Source organism: Mesoplodon densirostris, chromosome 4 (genome assembly GCF_025265405.1).
Source record: "Mesoplodon densirostris isolate mMesDen1 chromosome 4, mMesDen1 primary haplotype, whole genome shotgun sequence".
NCBI classification, from domain to species: domain Eukaryota; kingdom Metazoa; phylum Chordata; class Mammalia; order Artiodactyla; family Ziphiidae; genus Mesoplodon; species Mesoplodon densirostris.
Genome location: NC_082664.1, coordinates 128,445,333 through 128,462,654, shown reverse-complemented (window position 1 = coordinate 128,462,654; position 17,322 = coordinate 128,445,333). Strand labels below are relative to the sequence as shown.

The window sequence follows — 17,322 nt, the reverse complement described above, 5'->3', positions numbered from 1 at the left end:
TCATGACCCCCCACCTAGGATGACCCCCTCCCCACTTCCTGGCTGCTGAGGGTGGGAGCCGGGTGTGTGCACTAGCCCTCTAACCCACTGAAATCAGGGATGGACTTGTGAAAAACTGGGACTGGGAGGGAACTTCAGCCAGTAGGGGGTTCGTGCTCCTTCCCACTCCTGCTCTCAGGAGAGGTGCAGGCAGTGGTTCTGTTTGTCTACCAGTTACTAGGCGCCAGGAACAGGCCATCTGGGGAGGGAACTGTGGCCCCCTGGGGGTCAGCCCCTTCCCCACCCGCCCCTTCGTTTGAGCCTGGCAGGAGGCAGCTGCTTCCCTTCCTGAAGAAAAGGCTGATGCAGGTGAGGAGAGGCAGCTGGGCTGGGGCCTGGGGTCAAGTGGACGGGGTTCAATCCATCCCACATCTTCATTCATAACCAAGGCAAAGCCCATTCCATCTCTAGGCCTCCCTTTCCTCATCTGTGAAATGAGAAGAGTCAGACACTCTCCTTGCCACTAGCAAGGACAGAGTCAGGACTGGGCACTGCAGAGCCCACTTTCCTCCAAGGAGGGGCTGTCATGCTTTCAGCCAACGTCTAGCCTCAGGGAAGGAGAAAAGCTGGCAGAGGGCCTGGGATAGTATCCGTGGGGACTCCTGCCCACCCCCTCTATCTCTTCCTCCTCTTCCTGTCTGGTCTCTGGGGCAGAGTCTTGCGTATTTCTGGCTGCCGCCTCCAGGCTTCTGGCTTCCCAGGCTCACACTAGTGGTCCCCACATCCCAGCCCTGCTTTAATGGGGTGAACTGGGTGGGAGTCCCCGGCAAGAAAGGCACACCCGTGTTGGGTCTGCAGATTCATACTTGAGGATCTGTGCATGCGTGTGTCTTGGGGGAAAGGAAGTTCCCCTGCTCCCTTCCCAAGTACAGCTTGATCACTGTGAGCCGCTAAGCTACCCCATCCCTCCTGAAGAAGACCTGCTGCTGAACATATCCTGAAAGGCAGATACATCCTACACAGGGCTGGGCCTCAGTTAACCCACCTGTAGAACAAGGTAGCAGGAGAAGATAATCACCAAGCTCCCTTCCGGCTGACATTTTGGAACCCGGAGTCTTAGGTGGTCACCCAGGAAAGTTCTGGGCAAGGTGGGCAGCAGGAGGCCTGGGGCTGTCTGCTTCCAGACCCTGGGCAACTCCCTGTCTCATCCTCTACTGTAAGTGAAGGGGTTGAACCATAGGAGACTGAAATTCCTTCCAACTGTGACCTCCTAGCACAGTGACTACCCAGCATCTGTAGCACAGGGAGGAAGCAGAGCACAACGGTTAGAGACGCAGGCTCTGGGGTCAGACTGGCTGCACGCCAGTCCTAGCTTTGCTGCTCTCTGGCCATGTCATCTCGGGCATGTGAGTGAACCTCTTGGTGACTCAGTCTCCTCATCTGTGAATTTAATAATATCTGACTTATGCATGCTGTAAGCAATAAATGGATAATATCTATCAAACGAGGGGAAATAATAGTTATTTTCTCACCTGATTGCTGCGAGGATTATAGACGTTCAAGTGCTCACAAAATGCCTGCAATTTAAGTGTTAAATATTATTTCAAGAAACCTGTCTCCTTCCCATCCACAGACATATAGTCCCCTCAGCAGCCCCACTTTCCTTTTCCCAAGATCTGAGCTATACAGCCATGGACGAGTGGGGAGTAGCAAGAGGGGAACAGACACCAGCTTCCCACACCCATCCCGAATCACGGAATACTTCCACATTCAGGGACTTACTGAACGTTCACCTGTTACCCACCCATTTTTGCAGAGAAGGAAATCGAGGCTCAAAAAGAGATTGGTCTAGGGGCTTCCATGGTGGCGCAGTGGTTAAGAATCCGCCTGCCAGTGCAGGAGACGCGGGTTCAAGCCCTGGTCCGGGGAGGTCCCACATGCTGCGGAGCTACTAAGCCCGTGAACCGTAACTGCTGAGCCTGCGCTCTAGAGCCCACGAGCCACAACTACTGAAGCCCATGTGCCTAGAGCCCGTGCTCTGCAACAAGAGAAGCCACCGCAATGAGAAGCCCGCACACCGCAACAAAGAGTAGCCCCCCGCTCGCCACAACTAGAGAAAAGCCCGCGTGCAGCAACGAAGACCCGACGCAGCCACAAATAAATAAAACTAAATAACCATTAAAAAAAAAAGAGAGAGAGAGAGATTGGTCTAGCCCAGAGTCAGGGGCAGAGGCCCAAGCCAAAAGAAAACCTGCTCTGGACCCCAGCCTGGCCCACTCTACGTGCTCCACCTCTGCCTCTCCCTCTGGCACCCAAGTACCCCTGCCCCACCAACCGAAGGCGTGAGCTAGGTATTCATCCCGTCCTTGCTCTTTCCCAGCTGAATGATCTTGAACAAGTCATGTAAATTCTCTGAGCCTCATTCCGAACACTGTACAGATACTGTCGAAATACCGTGAAATAGGTGTTATTATTGGCCCCATTTCGAAGAAACAGAGGGTCAGAGTTAGGTTACCTGCACGAGGGCTTACAGCTGCTTTAGTGGTTAAATGGGATATTTTCTAAACTGCCCTCATAGTGCCCTGAATGCAGTAGGTGCCCAGTATATGGTCACCATTATTACTATTTTTTTTACGGAAGTGAGTGACCCGGCAGGTCTCCAGATGCCCTCTGGGCCCTCGGCCATCCAGCCCGCTGGCCACCACATGACATGAGCCGTACTATCTTTAGCCAGGAAGATATTTATATGCCCCGGGTAAGTTTTTGCCGGTACGGGGGAGCCCCGGAGTCGGTGACCACTGCATTCAGGCCCCCGGAGGCGGCCTCCGCGCCTGGGCCCGCCATGCCACAGGGCCCTGGGGCCCTGATGCAGGTGTGGGTGGGCAGCCAGCTCTTCCAGGCCGACCGGGCACTGCTGGTGGAGCACTGCGGCTTCTTCCGCGGCCTCTTCCGCTCGGGCATGAGGGAGGCGCGCGCGGCCGAGGTGCGCCTGGGCGCTCTGAGCCCGGAAGGCTTCCGCACCACGCTGCGGGTGCTGCGCGGTGAAAGGCCGGAGCTGGCGGCCCCCGAAGAGCTGCTGCAAGCCGTGGAGTGCGCCGCCTTCCTGCAGACGCCGGCGTTGGCGCGCTTTCTGGAGCACAGCCTCACGTCGGACAACTGCGCGCTGCTGTGCGACGCCGCCGCTGCCTTCGGCCTGCACGACGTCTTCCACAGCGCCGCGCTCTTCATCCGCGACGGCTCCCGCGAGCTAACGGCCGAGCTGGCGCTGCCCGAGGCTCGCGCCTACGTGGCGGCGCTGCGACCCAGCAGCTACGTGGCCGTCAGCACGCACGCGCCAGCGCCCGGCTTTTTGGAGGACGCATCGCGGACCGTGTGCTACCTTGACGAAGAAGAGGACGCGTGGCGCACGCTGGCCGCGCTGCCCCTGGAGGCCAGCACGCTGCTGGCCGGCGTGGCTACGCTGGGCAACAAGCTCTACATCGTTGGGGGCGTGCGGGGTCCCAACAAGGAGGTGGTGGAACTGGGCTTCTGCTACGACCCCGACGGCGGCACGTGGCGCGAGTTCCCCAGCCCCCACCAGCCGCGCTACGACACGGCCCTGGCCGGCTTTGACGGCCACCTCTATGCTATCGGGGGCGAATTCCAGAGGATGGCCATGAGCTCCGTGGAGCGCTACGACCCGGCCGCGGGCTGCTGGAGCTTCGCAGCCAACCTGCCGCAGCCAGCTGCCGGCGTGCCCTGCGCCCAAGCCCGCGGCCGCCTCTTCGTGTGTCTGTGGCGGCCAGCCGAAACCACGACCGTGGTGGAGTACACGGTGAGGGCAGACGTGTGGCTGCCCGTGGCCGAGCTGCGGCGCCCTCAGAGCTATGGCCACTGCATGGTGGCCCACCACGATAGTCTCTACGTGGTGCGCAACGGACCTAAGGATGACTTCCTGCACTGCGCCATCGACTGCCTCAACCTGGCCACGGGCCAGTGGACGGCGCTGCCCGGGCAGTTTGTCAACAGCAAGGGCGCGCTTTTCACAGCCGTGGTGCGCGGCGACACCGTCTATACGGTCAACCGCATGTTTACGCTGCTCTATGCCATTGAGGGCGGCACCTGGCGGCTGCTCAGGGAGAAGGCCGGCTTCCCACGGCCCGGCTCCTTGCAGACCGTTCTCCTCAGGCTGCCTCACAGTGCCCGGGGGCAGGTGGCCTCCACGACGCCAGAACTGTGACCCCTGGGCTGGGCTTTAGGAGGGGATGCCCAGAGTCTTCTCTGAGCCATGGCTGAGTCTATGAGACTGGCCTTAGGAGCTGCTGGGAACTTCTCTCTACCTGCCCCAGGTGAGATGTCGGGAGCCTTGTGCCTTCTGCCTTCTGGTGGTGTGAACATGTCCAGGAATCTCAGGAAGCAACGACTCTGGGATCTCAACCCTCAAATTACTTGGGCTGTCTTGAGAGCTGGTGGGTCACAATGTCAGTGGAAGGGATGGGGTGTAGGATTTCAATAATCCAGGCTTGTGTGTGAATGGGCCAGTAATTGAGCACCAGCTGGGAGTGGGTTCAGTGATGTTAATCAAACTGCCAGTCAGGCAAGAATTAAGCACCTACTGTGTGCTCAGCAGGGTGCTGCGCCTAATGTGACCGTAGTTGACAGACAGGGGTCCATAAAGTTTAGAGTCTAGCCAAGGACAACAAAAGGTTTACACACATTTGTCTTGATCCACATAGGGCTGAAGGCAACGGGCAAAAACAAACAAAAAAACCCAAACCCTGCAATATAATAAAGTCCTGAAGAAATCAGGGCAAAGGGAAAATAGGGAGAGGAAAAATATGTTACTCCAGGCAGAAGGGTAGTAAACAAACTGTATGAAGAAGACGGGCAGGATAATTAGCTGCTAAATGGGGAGACTCGGAAGAGGAGAGACGGGGAAAGCTGGAGCAGATGGGAAGAGTCTGCAAGCCCTGCCTTTAAGGCAGAGCAGCTGTAGATGGAGGCCTTTGGGGAGGCAGTGAGGCTGCACTGCCTTGTAGAGGCAGAAACTGAGCTGAACCTGGAGTGAGACCTGTGAGGGAAAAAGGGTTCCCCATACCCTCTAATGGGATGTGGGCCCGCAGGGGAGAACCCAGTTGGAAGTCCCTTATCCACTGTCCTTTTTGTCATCACTCCAGGGCAATAGACTATTAATTTCCATGACTTCAGGTTACTCAAGGTATGAGCCCAATTTGGGGCAGGTCTAACTGCCTCATCTTCCTCACCTGTATCCCTTCCTCTACATTCTATAGGTTAATTCTTTCCTCCTAGCCTCCACTCTTGCCATTCCCTGGACCTGGAATGCCATTCCTCTTCCTCTCTCTCTGTTGGCTCTGTGCCTACCTTCTCTGTGCAGGTTTGGCTTTTCCCGACGATGGCTGCGTGCATTGCTCATTGGACCCCTGGCTGACGTCCTTTTCCATGTGTGTATGTGCACATGTGTGCAGCCGTGCACATATGCAGATAGCAAGAGCAGAGATCCTTTTGTGCTGTCAGCTGAGCTGGGACACTTTCCCACCTACAGAATAAAATGATGAGGTCCTACAAAAGCACATGTCTACGCAACAGAAACAGACTCACAGACATAAAGAACAGACTTGTGGTTGCCAAGGGAGAGGAGGGGTCAGGGAGGGAAGGATAGGGAGTTTGGGATTAGTAGATGCAAACTATTATATACAGGATGGATAAACAACAAGGTCCTACTGTATACTACAGGGAACTATATTCAATATCCTGTGATAAACCATAATGGCAAAGAACATATATATGTATATGTATGAGTCACTTTGCTGTACAGCAGAAATTAACACAACATTGTAAATCAACTATACTTCAATAAAAAATTTTTTAAAAGAAGAAAAACATGAGGTCCTGGGACTTCTCTGGTGGTGCAGTGGTTACAAATTCACCTGCCAACACAGGGGACATAGGTTCGATCCCTGGTCCAGGAAGATCCCACATGCCGTGGAGCAACTAAGCCCGTGTGCCACAACTACTGAGCCCACGCACCGCAACTACTGAAGCCTGCACACTCTAGGGCCCGCGCTCCGCAACAAGAGAAGCCCCCACTCGCCGCAAAAGCCCATGCACAGCAACGGAGACCCAACATAGCCAACAAATAAATAAATAAAATAAATAGTTTTAGAAACAAAACATGAGGTCCTGGAAGACATCAGGCTGTAGAGATCACTAGTTAGGGACCTGCTGCTGACCTCTGGTGCTGACCTCTGGTGTTAGATGAGGACTCTTATCTCGCCTCTAGAGTACCCTGACCCTGGTTTCTGGTCGGATGCCAGCTCAGTCCTCCAGACTCTCCAAGCCTCTGGGCAGACTTCTCCGAGTGGTCCTAAGTGGTCTCCATCCTCCAAGACCCAAGGGCCGTGGGAAATCCTGGCCTCATCACAAATGGAGAATGAAGCATCAGCCTGGCACCTCCTGGGCATGGAGCCTAGCGTCTGGGCTGCCCCTTATTGCCTTTTCCCCTGACCTATGTTCCTATTCCAAGCCCTGGAGAATGCTGCCCTCAGAAGCCTGGGACCTTTTAGGCCTGGATTAATCTAATCTGATGAGTCACAATAATAAATCCTGACTTTTGCATCCTGTGAATTATGTGCAAAGTACTTTCACATCCATCTCCCCACTCCAGCCCTACCTCAGTCATGGGACTTGGGTACCTTCTCCCAACTGATGAGATGTGTGAGGTTCAGAGGTCAAGTGACTGGCCCATGCCACAGAGCCCCTCACTTTTTTGTTCTATCAATATGTAATTTTATTCACATGTCAAAGATTTATCTAACTCATTAATAAGGGAACCAAAAGAATGGTAGGGCTGGTTCAAAGGCACATTTGAGAGACAAGAGATCTGTATACTTTGTTGGAAAAGATATACTGAAATAAGTTTGCCAAGATAGAGGTAAAGCCGGTTGGTGTCTTACAGGGAATAAAACCATAACTTTTGTGGTTCTCTACTGGACTAAATTCCTTTTCATCTTCACATACATGCACATACATACTTGTACATGCAGCTACATTAGCATGTAACTTTACAATGTCAGGACCCTAATCAATAGTAAATAGTAGAACAAAGGCACAGTCTCCTAGAGAATTAAATAACTCTTAGTGCTTCAACCCTGCCCCAGAATGACACTGAAAGGACATGCAGTCCTCCTTTTGCCTAGTTTTAAGTTACGGATAATTCTTCTTAACAGCACAGACCGTTGTCCTCCTCGCTCACTCCTGATCAGTGCTAAGCGCACTTGCAGTCTTGAGATCCATTAGCTCATCTGCTCTCTCAACCCACAGAGCTTTGTTTGTCGGCTTTTAGAGCTGGCTGCGTGGACCAGCCCAGACAGGCCTGCTGGCTCCAGCGTTCGGTCGTCCTTAGCTCTAGACTAACCCTTTCTGAGACGCCTTTTATGTGTAATAAGAACACAGTGTTCACAGAGAACGTTCCCACAGTGGAATTATTTCAGCTTTGTAAGAATTTTAAGTGGTTGGCAGCTGGGCAACATTCCCACTCCCTTCTTAAAGATAAAGGGAAAAAAAACCCCAAACACCCAAAGGTCGTGGGTGACTAGAAGAGGCACAGGTAGGAAGTGGCAGAGCCCGGCTTTGAACCCAGGGCCATGTGCTGTTTTCTGTCGCTGCCTCCCTGCTTGACTGACATCCTGGGACGGACGGGGTAGTTCTGCCGGTCTCCTTTACACTCCCCTCCCTGTTCCTTCTCTCTGTGCCTCTTCTTCTTGGGGTTCATCTGCCCCCCTGGACTCAGCCCTTTCCTTCCTCCTCCTGAGATAGGAAAATTAACTGTCCTGGGTTCTCTTACCTTAGGATCTAGCTGGTAGAGGAATGGCCCCCTTCACGAGGGTGTTGACTGAAGGCCCTGGCGGGTATCTGCATTTTGACAGATACTCCCTCCCTCTCACAGTGTGGGGAGGTTTTCACAATCCAGCCCACCTTACCCTCTGGCCTCACAGGTCAGGCTGCACTGTTTCTTCCTATAGCCTGCCACCCTCGGCAAGGATGGTTACCATGTCTGGTTTGCAGGTGAGGAAATCAGCAGAAAGCTGAAATGAGTCACCCAGAGTCACACAGCCAGTCAAGTGGAAGAGCAAGGACCTGGGACCAGGACTTGGGATTCTCAGTCTCTCATACCCTGGCATCCAGACTTGACCACTGCATGAAGGTGTTTGGGGATGTGAGGCAGCTTCAAGAGGGCAAATTACAGAGATACTTCGAGGTTACTAAGCCCAGAAGGCTGGGTTTGAAATCTCTCTGTGCCTGCCCAGAGGGACACTCTAAGAAGTTTGTCCTTCCAGAGAGATCTACACACACACACACACACACACACACACACGGCTTAATGCAGCAAGGAGCACCTTCTGGAACCTCCATGACAGCCCTGCAGCCCCACTCTCTGGAGTTCTCTCCAGTCTTCTACAGACTTTCTCCTTCACCCTGACTCTGGAGGCCCTGCACCCCAAGCTTTCCTCTCCCTGGGAATTATCCTGGTTTGCTTACATAGCCTGCCTGACAGAGGCAGAAGGAGACACCAGCCCTTCCCACACTCTACCCAGGGCCTGCTTCCCTGCTGGCCGCTCTTCAGCCTGCTCACGTGGGCAGAGTCAACCTGATGATATGCCAGCCAGACCCTGTTGCTTTTCTGCTCAGACCCCTGGGTGCTCCTCAAGTCCCTTGAGTGAAAGCCCAACTCCTTTCAGGATCCCCTGCCCATTTCCTCCCTGACTTTATCTATCACCACTCTCCCCCTGGCTTCATTGCTCTTCCTCAAGTACCCCAAGCATGCTCCCACCTCAGGGCCTTTGCACTGTGTCCCTCTGCTGGGCACACCTCCCTCCCTCTGTACCGTGTCCCTCTGCTGGGCACACCTCCCTCCCTTTGCACCGTGTCCCTCTGCTGGGCACACCTCCCTCCCTTAGCTGCCTGGCTCACTCCCCACCTCCTATGGGCCTTTGCCCAAATGTCACTTTCATTCTGAGGCCTTTCCTGACCACCCTACATAAAATCTACCTCCCCCTTCTCTGCATTCCCTACTTCTTTTCCTGTTTTATTTCTCTCCATAGCATCTAGCACCATCCCCTATGCTCTATTTTTACTTGTTTAGTGTGTGTTTCCTTCTACTAAAGTTGAGCTCCATGAGGGCAGAGATTTGTGTCTGTTTGTTCACTGCTGTATCACCAGGACAGTGAACAGAACATAGTAGGGGCTTAATAAATTTTGAATGAATTAATGGTGCTCAATGGATGTCAAAAGAATAAATGAATTAATCACATGGTCAATCAATCAAAGGAAAAACCCATAGAAAGAGGCTGTTGGATTTCAGAGGAGAGGGGTATCATTTCTGGCAGGGGCTGGGGTGGGCGGGTGACTAGGGGAGACCTTCATGAGAAGGTGATGAGCTGTGGGGTGCACAGCACACCGTGGGAAGAGTGGGATCTCAGAACAGCAGCAGCTCAGAGGCCACTTCTCCGGCTCCAGTGGAGGGGAGGAGACGGGAATTGGAAGTGCTAATCATCCTATGAAGAATTGCTCCTCTTGGCGGTGGAATACACACAGGGCTGGTCTGTTTATTTTCCTTTGGCCCCAAGCAGCTGAGCCTCTTTTTCATCCTAATTGCTTTTCTTCGAGTTGCTGTCACTTCCCAGGAACAGTGGCAAGTTTAACTGTGCTGGTGGGAGACACAGCTGTCGGCAGACAGGCCACCTCTGAGCAGGCCCATTGTGGCCGTGGAATATGGGACCGCCATGGAGAGGGGTCTCCCAGGACTCATCCCAGCAGTGTCCTCTGCAACCCTCATGATTCTGCCCCAGCTGAAGTGGGGAGCCTCTCTCTCTGGCACCTTAGCAACTAACAAAAGGTAAAGGGGTCCTTTTGTAGGGCTGCAGGGTCTTGGAGCAGGATATAAGCATCTCATCTAACCCCTCTCTTTTTACAGGGAGGAAAGGGAAGTTGGCAGGGGGCGGGGCAAATAACTTGCCTGGAGCCACACAGCAATGCAGTGGACCACTCTGAGCTAAAACCCACATCTGTAGAATCCTCTTCCCAACACACCATGCTGCATCTCTTGTGTTGCCTTCCAGGACACCCATGAGTAAGATTCCCCAAAATGACCCATCAGGCCTTCCCTCCCCGATTCCAGACCTCCATCCTTACTTTTTCCAGTAAATATCACCCCTCTTGCGTCACATTAATTCAGCACTCTGCTTTCATTCAGCAGATAGAGACAAAAGACTTGGTCTCTAATGGTGGTATTTGGGCACCTGGGCTCTTCACATCACACACACACACACACACACACACACACTCACAATTTTGACAACTCTAAGGGTGGCCTTATGATTTTGGCCCACTATGCTTTTCTTTCCAGTAACATATTTTCATTCTCACTGGGGCCTCCATGGATGGGCCTAGCCCCACAGTCCTGATTAGCAGAGGGAATTTCAGGGGCTCTGAGAGGGGGCGAGCGTTGGGTTGGGGTGGAAACAAGGTGCTGAGACTCTGCCTTCTGACCATGGGAAAGTCTCTTCACCTTTCTGATATTAAGGTGTCTCGACTCTAGACAGGGAGGGTAATTCCTGTCCCAGAGGATGGTTATGAGAGTCAAATATGACCTAGAGGCTAGCACAGGTTATGCTCACCATCCATATTCCTTTCTCCTCCCTCCCGCTCCTCACCCCTTATTGAGACCCCTTCTGTGAGACAGGCATGGGTGGGATGAGCCAAACATGGCCCTGCAATCCACGCATTTATCACTCAGTGAGGAAGCAGGATGGCAGAACAGGTAAGCATCAGCTTTGGCATCAGGACACCTGGGTTCATATTCCAGCTCCATCACTTGCCAGCTGTGTCATCTTGGGCAAACTCGGTTTCTTTATAAAATGTTGAGGATGGGCTTCCCTGGTGGCGCAGTGGTTGAGAGTCCGCCTGCCGATGCAGGGGACGCGGGTTCGTGCCCCGGTCCGGGAAGATCCCACATGCCGCGGAGCGGCTGGGCCCGTGAGCCATGGCCGCTGGGCCTGTGCGTCCGGAGCCTGTGCTCCGCAACGGGAGAGGCCATAACAGTGAGAGGCCCTCGTACCGCAAAAAAAAAAAAAAAAAGAAAATGTTGAGGATGATAAGGCTTACCGTACAGAGTTGTTGTGCAGGTAGATCACAGGAAGCCCCTGTAGCTCTCCCAGGAGGGAGGGAGGTTGGGGCCTGAGTGTGAAGAGCCTTGAATGCCAGGCTAAGAATGTGGGCCTGTTCTGTAGGAAAAGGGAGCCATAGCAAGGGTTTGAGGTGGAGACTATGGAAGACGGATATCGTGCTTCTCGAATTCCAATACCAGGCCCCTCGCCCGCCCTGCCTGCCCCTCTAGATCCACTCCCCCTTCCTCCTGCCTCCCACCCCAGGAGGCTGCCCTTTGGGTTATATCACCGGCTGTCTTGATTTTGGCCCCCCATGGGGGTACCTGAAGAAGACAGGGGTAGGGGGGAGTGGGAGGTCCAGGGACTTCGTTGATGGCTCCCTCCTTGCCGGGCTGCCTCACGCTGACTTTTTTTCCTCCAGTGACCAGAGTCACTGTCAGGTAGCCCTTCCTGTGCAGCCCTCTCAGTCTCCAGGTTGTGGTGGCCACCTCTCCCCGCCCCTTGCAGGCCTGGGGGTGGTGAGAGCCCCACTGTTGCCAGCCCGGCACTATCCCTATAGTAGTAGCCTCCACCCTTGGCAAACGTCCTCTTTCTTCAAGTCTGCTCTAAGGACGTGATCTGACTTGCCATCTCTTTCCTGCCATGATCCGTGCCCTGTTCCCTCTGGCTCTCGTCTCTCTGGGCATCTGTCACCGAGTGGCTTGGTTTGCTACAGCAAAGGATACAGGCTTACCTCGCGTTACTGCGCTTCGCTTTATCATGCTTCGCAGATGTTGCTTTTTTTTTACAAATTGAAAGTTACTGGCAACCCTGCGTTGAGCACGTGTCACGCCATTTTTCCAACAGCACTTACTTACTTTGTGTCTCTGTGTCCCATTTTGGTAATTCTCACAGTATTTCAAACGTTTTCATTATTATTATATTTATTATGGTGATCAGTGATCAGATGTTACTGTTATAATTGTTTGGGGGTGCCATGAACTGCGCTTATATAAGACTGTGAACTCAATGGATAACATTAGTTTTTATGTTATTTTCCATTAACATAACATTTTATGGAAAAACCCAAACAGACTTTTTGGCCAACCCAGTAGAATACAATATAGTGTAAACATAACTTTTACACGCACTGGGAAACCAAAAAATTTGTGTGACTCGCTTTATTGTGTTATTTGCTTTATTGAAGTGGTCTGGAACCAAACCCGCAATATCTCTGAGATATGCCTGTACTGGAAAATGTCCATCTCAGTATCTTGGCCTGATTACACAGTGATGGGAACGAGAGAAACGTCTTACCAGAAGGGGTGGTGCCTCAGTGACCGGAAGCTACGGCCTTGCTTCCCAAGCCACTTGAATTTGAGGGGAAAAAAGTGACCTTTAGAAGCTCTTGGAGGAATGGCTGGGAATGAAACAACCAAATGCATGAGCTCCAGGGAGCACAGCTTCTGCTGCCCCCTCCCAAGTGAGGGACCAGGCAGGTCTGCAGCCCTGGCCACTAGGCAGGGCCTGGTTCTCCACTGCCCTGATCAGACCTGACCTTTACTAGGTTTAACCAAGGGGTCCTGAGGGGGACAGCAGAGAACCCTAGAGACATTTATTCCAGGCCCAGCCCTGCCACCCATTTGCTGGGTGATGTCATGCCCGATGCTTTACCTCTCTGAGCCCCACTTTGCATCTGTCACTGAAGATGATAGCCTTTGGTGCACACATTCACTGTGTGGTCAAGAGAGGGGACGTGTGCACATGTTCACTGGTGGTCAAGTGAGGGGACGTGTCTGCAGGCCCGTGGTGAGGGGAACCCAGTGCTCCAGCTTCTAGCTCAGACCTTCTGGATTCTAACTCAGTTCTAGCACTTTCTGACCAGGTGACCTTGGGCAGTTCTTAACCTCTCTGAGCCTCAGGTGGCATCTGTCAATGAAGACTGTTGGGAGGTGAGCGAGCTAGTACACAGAAGGAGCTTAGGATAGTACCAGGCCCACAGCAAGTGTCAGTAAACCCCAGAAAACTTTCCGCCCTCAGGCGAGGTCAGTGGGTTATCTTGCCAGTAGCAGTCATTCTGGCTTCAGATGGAGAAGGCAAATAATGTCTACATGGTGTGGTTGGGAACCTCAAAGAGGGCCTTTGGCCTTGAAAGCATCTTTCACCATTCTTCCTGGTTGGCCATCATCTCCAGAGTGTAACCCCGGGACCCTGCACTGTCTTAGGGTCATAGGCCTGGTGGGGTGGAAGGGCAGGCATGTGAGTCCTCTCGCCAGACACTGAGACGGTGTCATCCCTGAGATCCTTGGACCCCAGCCCCTGTACCCGAAGGCACTGAACTCTTGGGGAGCTCAAAATACTTCTCTTAGCTTCAGCAGCAGTGACCTACCTTGAACCCCAAGAACAACTACCACTCAGCCATTTCCTTGGTCACCTGCCCCCACGTAGCCTGGCATCAGGGTGGGCAGAGCAAAGCTGCTCATCACAGAGACAGGGCTGGTCACCTTCTTGACCAGCAGTGCCCACCCCTCTCCTCAAAGCTCAGCCTGGTCCACCACAGAGAGCATGGTCACTGCTTCCAGCCTGCTCAGGGACAGTGACCCATGCTTGTTTCTGTCCAGCCCTGCTGCCATCAAAAAGGGGCCATGTGCTCCCCCAAAGGAGCACATCACAGGGATCATGAGCCAACTTGGACCTCTGTCCCTTCCACGGAGCTCTAGGGGCCTCGTGCAGATTAGCACCGGCACCCTCCCAGCAGCCACAAGGATGCCTTACTCACTCTGGTCCCAGCCACATGGTCCCTCCAGGCTCTGAGGGGCTGGGCACTAAGGAATGGGGACCGGCTGCCTTTGTCCCCTGAAACCACGGTGCTGATAGTGTCATCCCAAGTACCCAGAGCTTCCCTTAATACTTTCTGGTGAGTCTTTTCACCTGGCAATTCAGTGAAACCTCTATGGAAGCCAGTTACCTTTGTCATGGCCACTCCCCAGAGGGCTAACTTTCATGGTTTCCCTCCTTCCCTACCTTCCTCCCTCTTCCTTCTGCAAACACTCAGAGCACCTCCTCTACCACAAGCTGCGCCAGGCACGGGGGCAGAGAGACAAAGCAGGTTCGGTCCCCACCCCCAGGGCTTCACATGGAATGATGGAGGTGCCCCTTCAGCAGTTACAGGACCACAAGGTGTCTCTGATGGATATAAGCCCCTTGGTGACACCCAGGACCTCCAAGCCTCCTGGCTGCCCATACCTCGGGCCATATTTCCCTCATCCTGCTTTAGTCTTAAGACTTTCCTCTAGATTCAAGGGGTGACAGGACACTTTCTGCCCCATTTGGCTCTGGCTTTACTCATATTCTCTCATTGCATCCAGCAGGGTGCTTTGGTTGTCAGCAAGAGAAACCAACTTTGGCTAAGTTAAGGAGAACGGAATTCTAGTGGAAGGACGTTCGGTAGCTCCAGGCTCCCAGGGAAGGTCAGAGCACTGGCTGAGAAAGGACAGAATGAGTGTGCTCAAGGTTCCAAGGTGACACGCCAGAGTTGGCCTGGCCCTGTGCAGGTGACATGTGCCCACCCCCTGGTCAGGAGAGGACAGGGCACTTTGACAACAAGATGACCCACAGCTGGGGGAGGTTATTCCTCCAGGTTCACTGGGTATCATCTAAAAATAAGGGAGGGGCTAACCAAAAGTTTATCCAAGTTTGCTTTCTAAATCTATAAACTCTGCCAAATTCTCAACAACAAAAAAAGCGAGAATGGCCCCTAGCTGGGTGGCCAGAAAACAGCAGTGCTCACTATGGTCTCCCTTCCATCCCCCATGTTGGCACCACTGTGTCAACTCTGTAGCTCGCTGGCTGCAGCATCAAATCCAAACTCCTCAAGGCCCAGCCACAACCCTCCAGGCACACTGAGGAGCTCACCACTTCCCTCCCACCCCAGGTGGTCTCATGCCTGGGTGACAGCGGCCTGGAATGCCCTTCCTCTCCTTCTCTATGTGAAGAACCCCTGCCCATCCTGCAAGACCCAGCTCAGTTGTGCCCCCTCCTGGACGACACCTCGTGCCAGCCTGAGGTTCATCTCTCAGCCTGGCTCAAGCTCCTGTGGGTGGGGGGCTCACCTCTGCCTGGAGGCTGCCCTCCCTGCACCAGCAGTGGTGGCTTAGGAGCTGTCTGTCCCCATGGCGGAGCCCCTGATCCTCTCCCCGCCACCCGCCATCTCTTCCGTGTGCCCAGCGCAGGGTCGGCGGAGGTTCATGACATCGCTTGGCTGCTGAGGGTTTCAGAGTCTGTGATTAAGCCATGCCCTGGGCTGGCCTGTCCTGGGTCCCTGGTTCCCCAGCCCCCTGGCTTCCATCCTTCCACTCTCACCCAGCACCCAGTGAATGTCTCTGTTCAGCCTGGAAACATTTTCTTAACGACAATAAATAAATAAATAAATAAAATCATAGGTTAAAAATCTCGAGCAATAAAACAGCAGATGACGTTGCATGGGCAACTTCCCAGAGGACACAGAACACACGTCTCCTGAGTGGGTGGCCTTATAAGGACAGGTTTAGGAGGAGAATGGGCAGGAGGCAGAGCCGCCCACCAGCAGAGGGGGAGGTTGGCGTGGGGGTGGGTGCCCCACTGCTGGGCCAGGAGCGGAGCCAGCAGGCTAGGACCCAGCTCCACCGGAGGAGGTGGAAAAGTACCACCTCCAGAGGTCCTCGCTGGGCCAAAGCCCGCCTGTCCTTCCGCCTTCCCTGCATCAGCAGCACAGGCTCTGACCTGCTGCCAGCCAGTTGCCACGCTGCCCTACACCGCCCAGCCGAGCACGGGGAAGCCGCCCACCCTAGGACAGGCCATTTCTCATTCTTCTTCCCACTTCCCTGCACTCGTGGCCCAGCAGGGCTTGGCACCCAGCTGGCACCCAGTAAAGCTGTATTGGCTGGAAGATTAGTAAGTGAGTGGTTGTTTGGTGGTAGTTTTAGCTCATCAGCTGGGCTGTAACACCTGGAATACAGGGACAGCGCCTTCTCAGGGAGACCAGTGCACAGCTGAGCAGGGGCTTAACAAAGGATTTGGTGCTTGAGTGGGGCCTGCCTTTGAGTAGAGCTGAGCGATCAGTTCTTACCTCACTCAGGATCACTTCGTCCCTGGCATGAAGGCACACACCTCCACAACTGCTCCAGAGAATGCCTGTGACAGGGGCTTCACTCCTCCTGAGGACAGTGTGTGTGTGGGTATAAGAGAGAGAGGGAGTTTCTAGGAGATTCCTGGCTGTTTAAGGGTTCCTCTGAGCCCAGCATGTCTGGGAACAAAGCCCTCACCCTTGGGGTCAGAGGGTGAGGGGAGGTGTGCCCAGGAGGCCCTGTCCTGAGGGAGGGGCTCTGGAAGCCTCCCCCAATCTCATTAGGAAAGACTCTTTCCAGAGCTCCCAAAAGCCCCAAATCCTCCTTGAAGTGAGCCTAAAAAGAGACAGAATGGATGGTGGAATAAGGTGAAAACTGGGAGTGCCACCCCATCCCTTGGCAGGCTTTTTACTCAGCCAAACCTTATCCTTTATGAGCCACTGTTCATGAGGTAAGTATTGCTGTCTCCCTGAATCCTCTTTTAAAAGGAAAACCGTGTTTCTCTGCAGGGGCCCACAATCACCTCTCTAATCACCAGATAAGATAGGAGGACAGGGCAGGTTGGGGAGGGGGCAGGGAGGGAGTGTGGAAGGAAGGAGGCTGAGAGGGGAGGAGGGTCCGGGAAGAGGAAGCTCCTGACACCTCCACGTGATCCTTGGAGGCCAGCTGTGACCTGAGGGTGCGTCCTACCCCACTATCTCCAGAATGGAAGGGTCAGGGCCAAGAGGAGGCTCTGGCAGCCCCTCAGCTGGCACTGCTCCCGGTGCCAGGAGAATGTGGTCAGCTGCACAAGGTTGACTCAAGTTGAAGCAAGAGCCCCAGAGGCTCCTGGTAGAGGTGAGAGAGGAGGAGAGCCAGCTGTGTCAGCTTGAGCCTGGTGAGGGCCCAGGCTCAGACCCTGACCCCTGGGTAAGGCCTGCTCCGCTGTCATTCTGTTCCAAAATAGAAATGTCCTTTGTATAAAGAGTAATGCAGAACACAACAGAACTCCCTTATGTGACTGCCTGAAATTCCACCATTAGTCACGGATTATTTTGGTTTAAGCATTGCCCCCTGTGCTGGACTGAATAATGGTCCCCCAAAGACTTCCATGT

The 17,322-nt window shown here is 53.7% G+C and overlaps 1 protein-coding gene across 1 annotated transcript; it reads left to right on the top strand.

Moving 5' to 3' along the window:
* The first annotated feature begins 2,821 nt into the window (after positions 1 to 2,821).
* KBTBD13 (kelch repeat and BTB domain containing 13) lies at positions 2,822 to 4,198 on the top strand. The gene has a single exon (XM_060095232.1). It carries the CDS (start codon positions 2,822 to 2,824, stop codon positions 4,196 to 4,198), a length of 1,377 nt encoding a protein of 458 aa, XP_059951215.1.
* Positions 4,199 to 17,322: the final 13,124 nt, after the last annotated feature.